The sequence below is a fragment of the Micropterus salmoides genome, unplaced genomic scaffold (genome assembly GCF_014851395.1).
Source record: "Micropterus salmoides isolate LMB-PRFRI ecotype aquatic unplaced genomic scaffold, ASM1485139v1 Ms_hic_scaffold_19, whole genome shotgun sequence".
NCBI classification, from domain to species: Eukaryota; Metazoa; Chordata; class Actinopteri; order Centrarchiformes; family Centrarchidae; genus Micropterus; species Micropterus salmoides.
This window is the reverse complement of record NW_024041039.1, coordinates 965625-982952: the sequence shown is the minus strand read 5'-3', so window position 1 is coordinate 982952 and position 17328 is coordinate 965625. Positions and strand designations below refer to the sequence as shown.

The following is a 17328-nucleotide window of genomic DNA, read 5'->3' as shown; positions in this document are numbered from 1 at the left end:
ATATATATATATAGTAAAAATGATTAATCAGTTACCAAAATAGTTAATTAATTTAAGCTAATTAATTTTCTGCTGATCAAGTAATCGATTAATAGATTAAGTGTTTAGCTGTAATAAAACCAACGTGTGTGTGTGTGTATCAGTATTTACTGTATGTTTGTCTTTGTAAATGTGTGTGTGCGTGTGTGCTCCTGGGCTTAATGTTGGTATCTAAATTCATGTGCGGCGGCGTGGCGGTGGCGGGGCGGCGGCGGGCGGATCACAGGCGGATTGTTGGATTGAGCTGAAGCCTCTTTAATCATCGTAACACCGTCATTAATATTCATGCAGTCAGCTGGAACACCCGACTCTCTCTGCTCCAAACTTTCTGCACAAAATGTATTAAATACAGCTTAAAAAATTAATGGACTTTAGTTTATATTACATGAAGAAGAAGGGGGGCGGGGGGGCAGTCCCCCCCCCCCCCCTCGCCTCATTGGTCCATCCAGATTGGTCCTCTGATTGGCCTTTGTGTTTTCCCTTTTTTGTGCAGATTTTCCATCTTTGACGAGACTTCAAAGCGAGCGCGAGGCATGAACGGTCATTTAGAAGGATTTAAGCACATTATCACATCTGTAATTGTACATGAATAATAAGAAGAGCCGCCGCGCTCAATTAGCTCTGAGTCCACACGGGGGGGGTGGGGGGGGTAGAGGACAGCAGGAAATGAGAAAAGTTTCAAAGTGAAGACGGGAGATGATTCAGTGAGTGTTAGACGGCGAGCCCCGACTCTGACGCCTCGCCACTCGCTCTGCCTCAGGTGTGAGCGCAGGTGACCTTCATGTGTGTTGCAGGACGCAGGTCAGGTGATCAGGCCGTGCTGCCTGTCTTCCTGTCCCGTGTCGGACCCTCACTGATGCTTTCTTTATCCAGAGGAGTCTTCGCACTCCGAAGCTGCGTTCACTCTCAGAAATGCGTCTTCCTCAGCTGCAGAAACCTGAAACGGGAGACAGAACAACACGCCGTGCCGGACACACTGAAGAGATGGATCGATAATCACATTGATCCTGATGTAGAAAGAAACTTTGATTAATTTCGTCTCGGGTTTTGTCTTTATTGTGAAAGGGCGCTGGCAGACGTTGAACTGGTTCAGGAAGTCCTCACAGCGACCTCTCTGTGGTGAACGTTAACCCGTCTTTTCTTTAGAGGCCAACAACAGAACTTTATACTTTACAATAAATCCTCTTCTGAGAAGCTTTGAGGTGAAAATCGGCTGTAGATTTACAATATTGGCAGTTTTCTGAAAATTGACGGCAAATCAAAAACATGCTCAAAGGTCACAGAGCCCTCTGATCCCTACAGCCAATCAGAACGCTGCCGCGGACGCAGCCAACGGTTTTAATGTTCGTACAGCCGTTGGTCTGTCTGAAAGTTAAACCGCACAGGCTGCTGATGGACTGTTGATTATTCAGTGGTCACAGTGTAGCTAGATTACATCCCACATTTATTTTCCTCCTCTTCTTTACTTCTAAATTCCAAAACCAGAAACTAGCTGAGGCTGGCCGCCAGTACTGAACCATAAATACATTTAACAGCTTCATACTGCATACTGTGTGTGTGTAGTACATACTGTGTGTGTGTAGTACATACTGTGTGTGTGTAGTACATACTGTGTGTGTGTAGTACATACTGTGTGTGTGTAGTACATACTGTGTGTGTGTAGTACATACTGTGTGTGTGTAGTACATACTGTGTGTGTGTAGTACATACTAAAACACACACTCAGACAGTGTGTGTGTGTCTCAGAGCGTGTGCATGATCTCTGGATGATCTCTGTGTGTTTTGTTGCTTACTTTTGACTTAACAACCGTTTAACTGATTCCTGCCTCGTCTTAATTACACCTGAGGAGCTGCGCTCTGATTGGAGGCTTCTTTAACGAGGCCTTAATGAGATATTAAAGCTGTTTGTTCTGCTGATGAGTCCAAGTGTTCAGAAAGCTCGACGTGACGACAGGATTACTGCTCGCTAATGATTAGACTAATGAGAGAGACAGAGACAGACAGGTGAGGCAGCGCTTCATGTTTCAGGTATATTAACTAGAGACAGACAGGTGAGGCAGCGCTTCATGTTTCAGGTATATTAACTAGAGACAGACAGGTGAGGCAGCGCTTCATGTTTCAGGTATATTAACTAGAGACAGACAGGTGAGGCAGCGCTTCATGTTTCAGGTATATTAACGAGAGACAGACAGGTGAGGCAGCGCTTCATGTTTCAGGTATATTAACGAGAGACAGACAGGTGAGGCAGCGCTCATGTTTCAGGTATATTAACTAGAGACAGACAGGTGAGGCAGCGCTTCATGTTTCAGGTATATTAACTAGAGACAGACAGGTGAGGCAGCGCTTCATGTTTCAGGTATATTAACTAGAGACAGACAGGTGAGGCAGCGCTTCATGTTTCAGGTATATTAACTAGAGACAGACAGGTGAGGCAGCGCTTCATGTTTCAGGTATATTAACTAGAGACAGACAGGTGAGGCAGCGCTTCATGTTTCAGGTATATTAACTAGAGACAGACAGGTGAGGCAGCGCTTCATGTTTCAGGTATATTAACTAGAGACAGACAGGTGAGGCAGCGCTTCATGTTTCAGATATATTAACTAGAGACAGACAGGTGAGGCAGCGCTTCATGTTTCAGGTATATTAACGAGAGACAGACAGGTGAGGCAGCGCTTCATGTTTCAGGTAACAGTGTGCTTCCTGTTTCCAGCTAACCCCAGAGTGAACGTGGAGCTGCGACAGCGTCTGCCTTCACCTGCGTCTCAGCGCCTCAGCAGTCCTGACGGGTACGTACAGGTCTGTCCTGGGGGGCGGCTGCAGGACCCGGCAGGCTGTTCCTCAGGAGAGCAGGAAGTTCAGGAGAGTCTGATCAGAAGCTGTTTCCCGTTTCTTCTTTTCACGTTGTTTCTGATCCACAGATCTGGGATCAGCCCGAGTCCGGACCACACTGACCCTGTTCAGGGTGAGATCCTCCTCCGTCACTTCTCTTCTTCGTTCGATGGTTTCTGCACTCCTGTCTGAGTTCCTCTCTTCATGTATTTAAAACCGGTTCCTGTCTCTCTGTGTCCCCCCAGCCCCTCAGCACCTGCAGGATCTCCCTCCGGTCTCCTGCTCCCCCTCCCCTCAGTCCCACAGGAGCTCTGTCTCTCCGGTTTCTGCGTCTTCCTCCAGACCTCCAGCAGCCGCAGGGGAGATGGAGAAGAACCTTTCCCCCAGCCGAGGCCCCTCTCCTCGGGCAGAGAGCTGCGGAGACGGCCCCGATGGAGGAAGAGCATCCAGAGGTCCTGCTAGTCCCGCCCCCAGAGGACACCTGGTCGGCCCTGATGACAGGTGAGGTGGCCTGTGCTACTGATACCACTACTGCTGGTACTACTACTTCTACCGCTAATACTACTGATACCACTACTGCTGGTACTACTACTGCTGGTACTACTACTTCTACCGCTAATACTACTGATACCACTACTGCTGGTACTACTACTTCTACCGCTAATACTACTGATACCACTACTGCTGGTACTACTACTGCTAATACTTACTGATAGTACTGCATGTCTTAACCATTGAAAAGTGTGAATGCTGCGTTCACTCTGCAGGTCTTGAAGCTCAATTCTGATTAATATCCCAGATCTGGTCGTTTTGATTGACAGTTCACATTATAGTGTAAATGTGGCCCCGAACAGGCTGACGTGTGAACGGCGTCACACGCAGCAGCACGCTGTCCTACATCCTGTTTCAGTCAGAGTCGCGTGAACCTGTTCAGACATAAATCAGATCTGTCACTCCAGCTGCAGTCACAATCTGTGCAGATGCACGATGATGTCAGAAATATTAGTAGCTGCTCTCACTAAACGGTTTTGTAATATACATAAAAGGGTTGAAAGTGATCAGAACAGATCAGCTGATGGTTGGACGCGGCGAGGTGAGCAGGAGAAGCTGCCCGTGGTCATGTGACTGCAGGGCCGACTCTCTGAGGCTGTTTAACTGAAACCCTTCCAAAGTAAAGACGCTGCAGGTTATTAAACCTTTAAAATAATGATCTTATTATCGCTGCTGCTGCTTCGTGTGCCGAGCTTCGAGCCTCTGCAGTGAGATTTATTAAAAAGTTTTTCATTAAACTTATCCTTCACGTGTTTTAATTCGTGTGTTCTTTTGCTGCTTTTGTGTCTTTTTGGTGCATTTTCAAATGAAAGTGGCGCCGCAGCTTGAGTTGCATCACTGTGTGAAATGTGACCTATTAAATTTAGATTTGATTAGCGGCAGCGTTGGAGAGGCAGGCAGAAATAGAAAGATAGTAAAAGAGGGAGCTGATTAGAAGCAGCTGATATTATAAAGTCAGAAACAGTCAATTACAGAAGACAGTGTCTTATTTACCCGCTTTATTACGCTAAGAAGCCGCCTGACCTTTAAGGCGATATGAGAGAATTACAGGCGAACATCAGTCGCTGCTTATTAAAGCAACGCCTCGTAACCTGCTGCCTCCTCTCTGCGCCGCTCATCTGATAATATGAGGTTAAAACACCTGACCTGACTACACACAGGTGGAACTCTAATGAAACACTCGCTGAGATGATGTCACTGGAGCCCTGACCAATCCCAGCCTTGCTGACCACCATCACGACCGACCGGTTCTCTGACTGAAATGTGTTCCTGACTGTCCAGCTGCGGCGGTTCAAAGGACAGGAGATGTAGTGAAACTCTGAGGAGGTTTCACCTCACAGGTTCCACAGTTTGCCCCTCGTGCTGTAAGGTGCTGTGCAGCCTGCAGACACAGCTCAGGGCAAGTTTATCATTCCTACCTTTATTATCCCTGGTGAAGCCTCAGACTTGGTCTGTGGTGCTTCAGACCGAGGCTGTAGTGAACTCTGTGGGTCAGACGGGTACGTGGTCTGTGGTGCTTCAGACCGAGGCTGTAGTGAACTCTGTGGGTTTAACTGAACCTTGTTGTCTCCTCCAGCTCTCATCAGGAAGTCAGTCCAGTCACAGCGTCTGGTCGAGTTCCAACTTTTGATCGAGACAAAAACATCTCGTTTTTACTGAAAGAGCTCGACTCTCTGAGGGAAATCAACAAGAAGGTAGATATACACACTCATTTTAGTATACACATATAGTACATATAAGTATGCACACACATATACAGTACTTATATACAGTATACACACACTGTACATATAAACAGTATACACACACATATGCAGTGCATATAAACAGTATACACACACTGTACATATAAACAGTATACACACACATATGCAGTGCATATAAACAGTATACACACACTGTACATATAAACAGTATATACACACACATACAGTACTTATACAGTATACACACACTGTACATATAAACAGTATACACATACTGTACATATAAACAGTATACACACACTGTACATATAAACAGTATATACACACATATACAGTACTTATATACAGTATACACACACTGTACATATAAACAGTATACACATACTGTACATATAAACAGTATACACACACATATGCAGTGCATATAAACAGTATACACACACTGTACATATAAACAGTATATACACACACATACAGTACTTATATACAGTATACACACACTGTACATATAAACAGTATACACATACTGTACATATAAACAGTATACACATACTGTACATATAAACAGTATACACACACTGTACATATAAACAGTATATACACATATACAGTACATATAAACAGTATACACACACTGTACATATAAACAGTATATACACACATATACAGTACTTATATACAGTATACACACACTGTACATATAAACAGTATACACATACTGTACATATAAACAGTATACACACACATATGCAGTGCATATAAACAGTATACACACACTGTACATATAAACAGTATACACACACATATGCAGTGCATATAAACAGTATACACACACTGTACATATAAACAGTATACACATACTGTACATATAAACAGTATAAACACACATATGCAGTGCATATATACAGTATACACACACTGTACATATAAACAGTATACACACACTGTGCATATATATGCACTGTATATATACAGTATACACACAAATATGCAGTGTATATATACAGTATACACATACTGTACATATAAACAGTATAAACACACATATGCAGTGCATATAAATAGTATACACACACTGTATATATAAACAGTATACACACACTGTGCATATATATGCACTGTATATATACAGTATACACATAAATATGCAGTGTACATATACAGTATACACACACTGTACATATAAACAGTATACATACAAATATGCAGTGCATATATACAGTATACACACACAGTACATATAAACAGTATACACACAAATATGCAGTGCATATATACAGTATACACACACAGTACACATAAACAGTATACACACAAATATGCAGTGCATATATACAGTATACACACACTGTACATATAAACAGTATACACACAAATATGCAGTGCATATATACAGTATACACACAAATATGCAGTGCATATATACAGTATACACACACACATATGGAGTGCATATAAACAGTATACACACACTGTACATATAAACAGTATACACACAAATATGCAGTGCATATAAACAGTATACACACACTGTACATATAAACAGTATACACACATATGCAGTGCATATAACAGTATACACACACTGTACATATAAACAGTATACACATACTGTACATATAAACAGTATACACACACTGTACATATAAACAGTATACACACACTGTGCATATATATGCACTGTATATATACAGTATACACACAAATATGCAGTGTACATATACAGTATACACACACTGTACATATAAACAGTATACATACAAATATGCAGTGCATATATACAGTATACACACAGTACATATAAACAGTATACACACAAATATGCAGTGCATATATACAGTATACACACACAGTACATATAAACAGTATACACACAAATATGCAGTGCATATATACAGTATACACACACACATATGGAGTGCATATAAACAGTATACACACACTGTACATATAAACAGTATACACACAAATATGCAGTGCATATATACAGTATACACACATATGCAGTGCATATAAACAGTATACACACACTGTACATATAAACAGTATACACACAAATATGCAGTGCATATATACTGTATACACACAAATATGCAGTACATATATACAGTATACACACACATATGCAGTGCATATAAACAGTATACACACACTGTACATATAAACAGTATACACACAAATATGCAGTGCATATATACAGTATACACACACATATGCAGTGCATATAAACAGTATACACACACTGTACATATAAACAGTATACACACAAATATGCAGTGCATATATACTGTATACACACAAATATGCAGTACATATATACAGTATACACACACTGTACATATATACAGTATACACACAAATATGCAGTACATATATACAGTATACACACACATATGCAGTGCATATAAACAGTATACACACACTGTACATATAAACAGTATACACACAGTGCATATATACAGTATACACACACTGTACATATATACAGTATACACACACTGTACATTTATACAGTATACACACACTGTACATTTATACAGTATACACACACTGTACATTTATACAGTATACACACACATATGCAGTACATATAAACAGTATACACACACTGTACATATATACAGTATACACACACTGTACATTTATACAGTATACACACACTGTACATATATACAGTATACACACACATATGCAGTACATATAAACAGTATACACACAGCAGGAAGATGAGGGCGGTCCTCACAGGTAGATTAACACCTGACTGTGTTTCAGCTGCAGGATCAGCTGGTCCAGAAGGAGAATGAGCTGCTAAGGAGGGAGGTGGAGGAGGAGCTGAGGGAGGAGCAGAGGGAGGCCCGAGGCTGGGAGAGACCTGCAGGTGAAGAGTGGGGGAGAGGAGGGAGAAGGGGAGGAGAGGAAGGGAGGGAGGTGTATGTTACAGTTTACTCTCCTCTTAATCAGATCTGATCCAAGCTGACTTCTTAAATATTTGAATATTTTCATGCACACTGTTTAATACCAACACACACACACACTCTGTAATTAAGACAACAGCAGTGGTAGTAAGGAGGTGACAGTTAACGAGCAGCTGTTAGTTTAACAGAACAGTGTGTGCGTGTGTTTAACTAGCGATCAGATGTAATATTGATTTAACTGAGCTGGTTTTTGTGTGTGTGTGTTTAATCCAGCGTGATTATCACAGAAACAGGAAGTCTCCTTTGAAAACATTTTATTTTAGCTTCAGTTTGATTCTCGTTTTTTTTAAAAATATGTTTTTATGGCACATTTAGGATTCAAGCATTCATTTGTCACATACTCGTTTTACTCATAGGTGTAGTGAAATGCGGGCGCGATAGACTCATCATTATCCATCCGTCCAGAACAAATGTTCAGAAAACTTTATGAAGAGAAGCAGATTGATGTTTCTGCTGAAGTCAGCCTGTAACTGTTTCCTATCCTCGCCGCCTCGTCTGTTTCCTTTCCTCACCTTCTTTCCTCACTCCTGGTCTCCTTGTCTCCTCAGCGGTGTTGGAGGAGGTGTTAGCTGCTCAGAAGGACAGAGATCAGGCTCTGATGTCACGACTCCTGCTGGCCAATGAGGAGAGAGATGAGGCTCTGCTTCGTGCACGTCAACTGCAGCAAGCCGCCGAGTACGTAACACACCCAGTCAGTCTTATGTGTTGACCTTTGACCCTCAGAGAGTCTGTACAGTTCAAATATCCATTTATAAACTAGGGCTGAAACGATTCATTAATATTAAATCGATAAAATCGATACATAAAATGCTTTGACACAAATTCTTTGTATCGATGCTTTGTTTAATCAATGTAACTATCCAGCACAGTGTTTCACAGGGACATTTGTTACTTTTGCACATCGCGTTTACGCTGTGAACACGACGTGATTATGACGGAGCTGTCTGAAAACAGAGAGGGACAAAAAAAAGTGTCCAAAGTATGGGATTTTTTCAAGCTAAAGAAAACAACAACTCTGTAATGTTACCTTCCGTCCACCGTAAACCAAACTTTTTAACTTTTTAACTCCCCTGCAGCTCTCTCTGTAACTCAGACAATCCCTGCTACCTGCGTGTACTAATCCATCCTTATAACCATATTCTTTGTCTTTATAATTGCCATCTTTATAATTCTTCTATTCTATAATTCATCTTTACAAACAACAGTTGTTTCGTGTGCAGGAGTGTGTGTGACCCCCTATCAGTCAAGTAGTGTGAAGGCCACAATAAGTGGTGAGCAAGTTGTATGAACGGCATGGCCATCGGCCGACGCTGAAAGTCGTGTAGTCTGCACGAGTCTGTAGTTTAACTTGTAGCACTCGGGTGATGTTTGTAAAGCAGCTGTCTGGTTGTTGGTCTGATGTTTGTTGTATGACACACTATGAATTTCCGAAAGGACTACTCTCTATCACCTATAAATGTGCACAGCTGATCCTGTTACCGGGGGGGGGGACCGTCGCCACCAAGCAAGAGTAATTCTTAAACAACGCATCGATAAAATCATCGTTAGCTGCAGCCCTAATATAAACGATCATGAAGGCTGCAGTCAGACCAGAAATACATGGGGACGTCCGGCTGAGTAAAACACTGCCCAGCAGTTTGGAACAGTTACCTGGGTGTACCTGGGCAGTTATCAGGTGTGTGTAGCCAGAGAAAGAAGAAGAGAGGAGGTGTGTGAGACAGGAAAAGGTTGTGATAATAACATGAGGCTGTGGAAAGTTCTTACAGTGTCATTTTATCCTCCATCCACCTTTGGCAAGTAAACAACTGCTCCTGTCATGTGTTTAATTGCTATAGATGAAATAAGCTTCATCTCACACTTAGTTTCACCTGTCGGGGACATTACCCAACGCACATGTTTTCAACATATTCATATTATCTGATCTTTTCAGTAGTGATATGCAGTGACACTTGGTGATATGCAGTGACACTTGGTGATATGCAGTGATACGTGGTGATATGCAGTGATACGTGGTGATATGCAGTGATATGTGGTGATATGCAGTGATACGTGGTTATATGCAGTGACACGTAGTGATATGTAGCTATACGTGGTGATATGCAGTGATAAGTGGTGATATGCAGTGATAAGTGGTGATATGTAGCTATACGTAGTGATATGCAGTGATACGTGGTTATATGCAGTGATAAGTGGTGATATGTAGCTATACGTGGTGATATGCAGTGATAAGTGGTGATATGTAGCTATACGTAGTGATATGCAGTGATACGTGGTGATATGTAGCTATACGTAGTGATATGCAGTGATACGTGGTGATATGTAGCTATACGTGGTGATATGCAGTGACACGTAGTGATATGCAGTGATACGTGGTGATATGTAGCTATACGTAGTGATATGCAGTGATACGTGGTGATATGTAGCTATACGTGGTGATATGCAGTGACATGTAGTGATATGCAGTGACACGTAGTGATATGTAGCTATACGTAGTGATATGCAGTGATACGTGGTGATATGTAGCTATACGTGGTGATATGCAGTGACATGTAGTGATATGCAGTGACACGTAGTGATATGTAGCTATACGTGGTGATATGCAGTGATATGTGGTGATATGTAGCTATACGTGGTGATATGCAGTGATAAGTGGTGATATGCAGTGACACGTAGTGATATGCAGTGATATATATGGTGATATGTAGCTATACGTGGTGATATGCAGTGACATGTAGTGATATGCAGTGACACGTAGTGATATGTAGCTATACGTGGTGATATGCAGTGATGCGTGGTGATATGCAGTGATACGTGGTGATATTCAATTTTATTTATATAGCGCCAAATCACAACAACAATTATCTCACAGCGCTTTTCATAAAAGAGCAGGTCTAGACCGTACTCTGTGATGATATTTACAGAAGCCCAACAGTTCCCACCAAGAGCAAGTACGTGGTGATATGTAGCTATACGTGGTGATATGCAGTGACACGTAGTGATATGTAGCTATTCGTAGTGATATGCAGTGATATGTGGTGATATGCAGTGATACGTGGTTATATGCAGTGATACGTGGTTATATGCAGTGATACGTGGTGATATGCAGTGATACGTGGTGATATGCAGTGATACGTGGTGATATGCAGTGATATGCAGTGATATTTGGTGAGATGTAGCTATACGTGGTGATATGCAGTGATAAGTAGCTATTCGTAGTGATATGCAGTGATACGTAGTGATATGCAGTGATACGTAGTGATATGCAGTGATATGTGGTGATATGCAGTGATACGTGGTTATATGCAGTGATACGTGGTGATATGCAGTGATACGTGGTGATATGCAGTGATACGTGGTGATATGCAGTGATATTTGGTGAGATGTAGCTATACGTGGTGATATGCAGTGATAAGTAGCTATTCGTAGTGATATGCAGTGATACGTAGTGATATGCAGTGATATGTGGTGATATGTAGCTATACATAGTGATATGCAGTGACATGTAGTGATATGTAGCTATACGTGGTGATATGCAGTGATAAGTAGCTATTCGTAGTGATATGCAGTGATACGTGGTGAGATGTAGCTATACGTAGTGATATGCAGTGACACGTAGTGATATGCAGTGACACGTAGTGATATGCAGTGATACGTGGTGATATGCAGTGACACGTAGTGATATGTAGCTATTCGTAGTGATATGTAGCTATTTGTAGTGATATGCAGTGATATGTGGTGATATGCAGTGATACGTGGTGATATGTAGCTATACGTGGTGATATGCAGTGACACGTAGTGATATGTAGCTATACGTGGTGATATGCAGTGATATGTGGTGATATGCAGTGACACGTAGTGATATGCAGTGATACGTGGTGATATGCAGTGATATGTGGTGAGATGTAGCTATACGTGGTGATATGCAGTGACACGTAGTGATATGTAGCTATTCGTAGTGATATGTAGCTATTTGTAGTGATATGCAGTGATATGTGGTGATATGCAGTGATACGTGGTGATATGTAGCTATACGTGGTGATATGCAGTGACACGTAGTGATATGTAGCTATACGTGGTGATATGCAGTGATATGTGGTGATATGCAGTGACACGTAGTGATATGCAGTGATACGTGGTGATATGCAGTGATATGTGGTGAGATGTAGCTATACGTGGTGATATGCAGTGATACGTGGTGATATGCAGTGATATGTGGTGAGATGTAGCTATACGTGGTGATATACAGTGATACGTGGTGATATGCAGTGATACGTGGTGACATGCAGTGATACGTGGTGACATGCAGTGATACGTGGTGATATGCAGTGATACGTGGTGAGATGTAGCTATACATAGTGATATGCAGTGACACGTAGTGATGTGCAGTGATATTTGGTGAGATGTAGCTATACGTGGTGACATGCAGTGATACGTGGTGAGATGTAGATATACATAGTGATATGCAGTGACACGTGGTGATATGCAGTGATACGTGGTGATATGCAGTGATAAGTGGTGAGATATAGTTATACGTGGTGATATGCAGTGATATGTAGCTATTCGTAGTGATATGCAGTGATACGTGGTGATATGCAGTGATATGTAGCTATACGTGGTGATATGCAGTGATACGTGGTGATATGCAGTGATACGTGGTGAGATGTCGCTATACATAGTGATATGCAGTGATACGTGGTGATATGCAGTGATAAGTGGTGAGATGTAGCTATACGTGGTGATATGCAGTGATGCGTAGTGATATGCAGTGATAAGTAGCTATTCGTAGTGATATGCAGTGATACGTAGTGATATGCAGTGATACGTAGTGATATGCAGTGATACGTAGTGATATGCAGTGATAAGTAGCTATTCGTAGTGATATGCAGTGATAGGTAGCTACGTGTCACTGCATATCACTGTGATAAGTAGCTATTCGTAGTGATATGCAGTGATACGTAGTGATATGCAGTGATACGTAGTGATATGCAGTGATACGTAGTGATATGCAGTGATAAGTAGCTATACGTAGTGATATGCAGTGATAAGTAGCTATTCGTAGTGATATGCAGTGATAGGTAGCTACGTGTCACTGCATATCACTGTGATAAGTAGCTATTCGTAGTGATATGCAGTGATACGTGGTGAGATGTAGCTATTCGTAGTGATATGCAGTGACACGTGGTGAGATGCAGTGATATGTGGTGATATGTGGTGATATGTAGCTATACACAGTGATATGCAGTGACACGTAGTGATATGCAGTGACACTTAGTGATATGCAGTGATACGTGGTGAGATGTAGCTATACACAGTGATATGCAGTGACACGTAGTGATATGCAGTGATACGTAGTGATATGTAGCTATACACAGTGATATGCAGTGATAAGTAGCTATTTGTAGTGATATGCAGTGACACGTAGTGATATGCAGTGACACGTGGTGAGCGTTTTTTGTTCCTTATCTTGGTCTCTGTGCTTACAGCTCACGCTGGGATTAATGAAATACTCCATCGATGTTAATAAGAGCTGCAGGTTTCTGTTTGTTTGTTGTTGTTTCTTCTGAGTCCCAACATGTTGATTTACATATTTACATGTGAAACTGTGTTTATATGAAGGAGGAAAACGACACACTGCTCCTCATCCTCTCCCCCATCTCCTTCTCTCCTCCCCCTTCCCCTCTCCTCTCCCCTCATCTCTCCTTCTCTCCTCTCCTTTCCTCCTCCCTCCTCATCTCGCCCCCTCCCTGTCTTCCTCCGCTTCATTATTCACCTCCTCAGTCTCGTTAAGAGCTGTGAAACCAGCTCTCGTCCTCCTCGAGGAGCCTTCAAATAGACCAGAAAATCTAATTACAGATAATACTCCTCCCCCACCTCCTCCTGCCCCCCCCAGGATGAGAGGGTAATTGATATTGGAGGCCACAATCCTTTTTATGAGGGACAGAATATGGAGGAGCATGTTCCATCTGTCAGGACTGAGTGTGAGTTTGTGTCACTGTGTGTGAGTGTGTTAATGTGTGTGTGTGTGTGTGTGTGTGTTAATGTGTGAGCGTGTTAATGTGTGTGTTTTTCTAATGGAGAGAGGCAGGCTGTATTACCTCTGTCACTGTGTGTGTTAATGTGAAGCTGCTGTTTGTTTTTCTTTTTGTACATTTTATTCTTCAAACAGGAAACATCTTCATTAATAAACAGTGACATTAAAGGCTGCAGCTCTTATTTCACTAGTGAATCATCTTATTTATTCCTCCATCTATTGACAAGAAAAGGCTCTGTGCTGAGGTCTGCTTTAAAGTAAGCACACTCTTCGTTACGGCTTGCGTTTATATAAATGAAATAATAATTCTCCTGAAACCTCTCAGATTTGTCAAATGTCTAAAAATGCACAAGCAAAAGAACCAAAAACAGTTTATCAGAACCCCTGGTGTCTCTGTTTGTATTCAGTATATTTTAATGATGTATTCTGTATTGTGGATATGTATTCAGTATATTTTCAGTACATCTTGTGGATGTCAGTTTGGGCTCTTGACTGACTGCAGATCTGAATATTCAGTCTGACATGTGAAACTTTTCCAGACTGATGAAGATGCTCTTCTCGCCGGATCATTTGATCCCATTAATGGCGGCTGCCTCTGTTTCTGTTGAGCGTGGTGTGTGTGGGAGCGTTAATGACGGCTGTGGAGCGAGCCGAGCCGAGCTGAGCCGGGCTGGATGGGCTGTAAGCAGGGTGTTAGAGGAGCTTTATTGGAGGCGGCTGGTCTTTCATTACCTGCTGTTCCCTGCAGAGCGGAGCCGCCTCGGCCACCTTATTACAGTTTATTACAGAAAAACTGCAGTAGGCTAAATGAAAAGCGCTTCCCAGGAGGAGAGGCAGGAGATCAGCTAGTTACGAGCTCCACGTCCGCCATCATGGCCGCCGGCAGCGGAGGAGTCCGCTCGGTCCGCGCCCTCGCAGCTTTACAGTCATTTTAAAATGATGGAGAGTTTCGGGTGGACTTCAGGGAGCGCAGGACAAAATTACTGCGCAGCTGCTGCAGCCGCGGCGCTCAGGTCATCTAACAGGCTGCTGCAGAGCTCCAGGTTTAATTTGGTCAGCGGCGGCAACACTGAGGGGGTGTCGGGTCAGGGCCGGATTAAAGCAGGGGCCGCAGTCACCTGGTCACCAGTTGCTCACCTACATTAGTATCACAGCCGTACTTTAGGTTTCTGCCGATGGGACGTGGTTTCAGTCGGTCCTGTCGGGTCTTTGTTTCCTCAGAGACCTACAGAAACAGTGAACAGGTTTAGAAACAGATCCTGGATCTGACAAAGACACTGAAAGGTTCTGTTTGTGTGCAGGTTGGAGAACGTGTCCCAGGAGCACGCCGACATGGTAACAACACTCACTCACTACTCCTGTGTGTTTTTAGGCTTGAAGCCCAGATTGTTGATCTGATCGCTGTGTTTATCATCGAGCAGGACGTTGACGAGCTCCTTCAGTGTGTTTGTGACGCCGACTCCGTCCAGGAGGTCGAACAGTTCGGTTCGGTTCTGGTTCAGCGTTTACGGTTGGCGAGGCAGCGGAGAAATGACATCACCGCTCAGGAGATGAAGGCCGTGATGGAGGAGAGAGACGGCTCGCTCGCTAAGGTGAGTCTGTGTACCTGTCTGTTTACCTGTTTACCTGTCTGTCTGTTTACCTGTCTGTCTGTTTACCTGTCTGTTTACCTGTCTGTCTGTTTACCTGTTTACCTGTCTGTCTGTTTACCTGTCTGTCTGTTTACCTGTCTGTCTGTTTACCTGTCTGTCTGTTTACCTGTCTGTTTACCTGTCTGTCTGTTTACCTGTTTACCTGTCTGTCTGTTTACCTGTTTGTCTGTTTACCTGTCTGTCTGTTTACCTGTTTACCTGTCTGTCTGTTTACCTGTTTACCTGTCTGTCTGTTTACCTGTTTGTCTGTTTACCTGTTTGTCTGTTTACCTGTTTACCTGTCTGTCTGTTTACCTGTCTGTCTGTTTACCTGTCTGTCTGTTTACCTGTTTACCTGTCTGTCTGTTTACCTGTTTACCTGTCTGTCTGTTTACCTGTCTGTCTGTTTACCTGTTTACCTGTCTGTCTGTTTACCTGTCTGTCTGTTTACCTGTTTACCTGTCTGTCTGTTTACCTGTTTGTCTGTTTACCTGTCTGTTTACCTGTCTGTTTACCTGTCTGTTTGCCTGTCTGTTTACCTGTTTGCCTGTCTGTTTACCTGTTTACCTGTCTGTCTGTTTACCTGTTTACCTGTCTGTTTACCTGTCGTCTGTTTACCTCTGTGCCTGTTTACCTGTCTGTCTGTTTACCTGTTTACGTGTCGTCTGTTTACCTCTGTGCCTGTTTACCTGTCTGTCTGTTTACCTGTTTGTCTGTTTACCTGTTTACCTGTGTGTCTGTTTACCTGTCGTCTGTTTACCTGTCGTCTGTTTACCTGTCTGTCTGTTTACCTGTCTGTTTACCTGTCTGTTTACCTCTTTACCTGTCTGTCTGTTTACCTGTCTGTCTGTTTACCTGTCTGTTTACCTGTTTGCCTGTCTGTTTACCTGTCTGTCTGTTTACCTGTTTGTCTGTTTACCTGTTTGTCTGTTTACCTGTTTGTCTGTCTGTTTACCTGTTTACCTGTCTGTTTACCTGTTTACCTGTCTGTTTACCTGTTTGTCTGTTTACCTGTCTGTTTACCTGTCTGTTTACCTGTTTGCCTGTCTGTTTACCTGTCTGTCTGTTTACCCGTCTGTCTGTTTACCTGTTTGTCTGTTTACCTGTTTACCTGTGTGTCTGTTTACCTGTCTGTTTACCTGTTTGCCTGTCTGTTTACCTGTCTGTCTGTTTACCTGTCTGTCTGTTTACCTGTTTGTCTGTTTACCTGTCTGTTTACCTGTTTACCTGTGTGTCTGTTTACCTCTGTGCCTGTTTACCTGTCTGTCTGTTTACCTGTCGTCTGTTTACTTGTCTGTCTGTTTACCTGTCTGTTTACCTGTGTGTCTGTTTAACTGTCTGTTTACCTGTCTGTCTGTTTACCTGTCTGTCTGTTTACCTGTCTGTCTGTTTACCTGTCTGTTTACCTGTCTGTCTGTTTACCTTTCTAAAAACTAATAACACTATTAATAATAGCAATGATCAGAATAATAATAGGACTAATTGTTGTAGCAGAAGGTGTCAGACAGGTACATGGGGGCAGCAGGAAGGCCACAACCACAGATCCAGGTCTAGAAACACCTGCA

At 42.6% G+C, this 17328-nt stretch overlaps 1 protein-coding gene across 1 annotated transcript in view; it reads left to right on the top strand.

Annotated features, from left to right (window-relative positions):
* The window catches only part of mipol1 (mirror-image polydactyly 1), a 59022-nt gene that overhangs the window by 20660 nt on the left and 21034 nt on the right, over window positions 1-17328 (top strand). Inside the window, exons 7-14 of the mRNA XM_038729578.1 lie at window positions 2644-2825; window positions 2958-3001; window positions 3114-3369; window positions 4997-5114; window positions 7899-8004; window positions 8650-8776; window positions 15434-15467; window positions 15554-15724. Of these exons, the coding sequence (XP_038585506.1) occupies window positions 2644-2825; window positions 2958-3001; window positions 3114-3369; window positions 4997-5114; window positions 7899-8004; window positions 8650-8776; window positions 15434-15467; window positions 15554-15724 (1038 nt within the window). The remainder of the gene's footprint in view (window positions 1-2643; window positions 2826-2957; window positions 3002-3113; window positions 3370-4996; window positions 5115-7898; window positions 8005-8649; window positions 8777-15433; window positions 15468-15553; window positions 15725-17328) is intronic.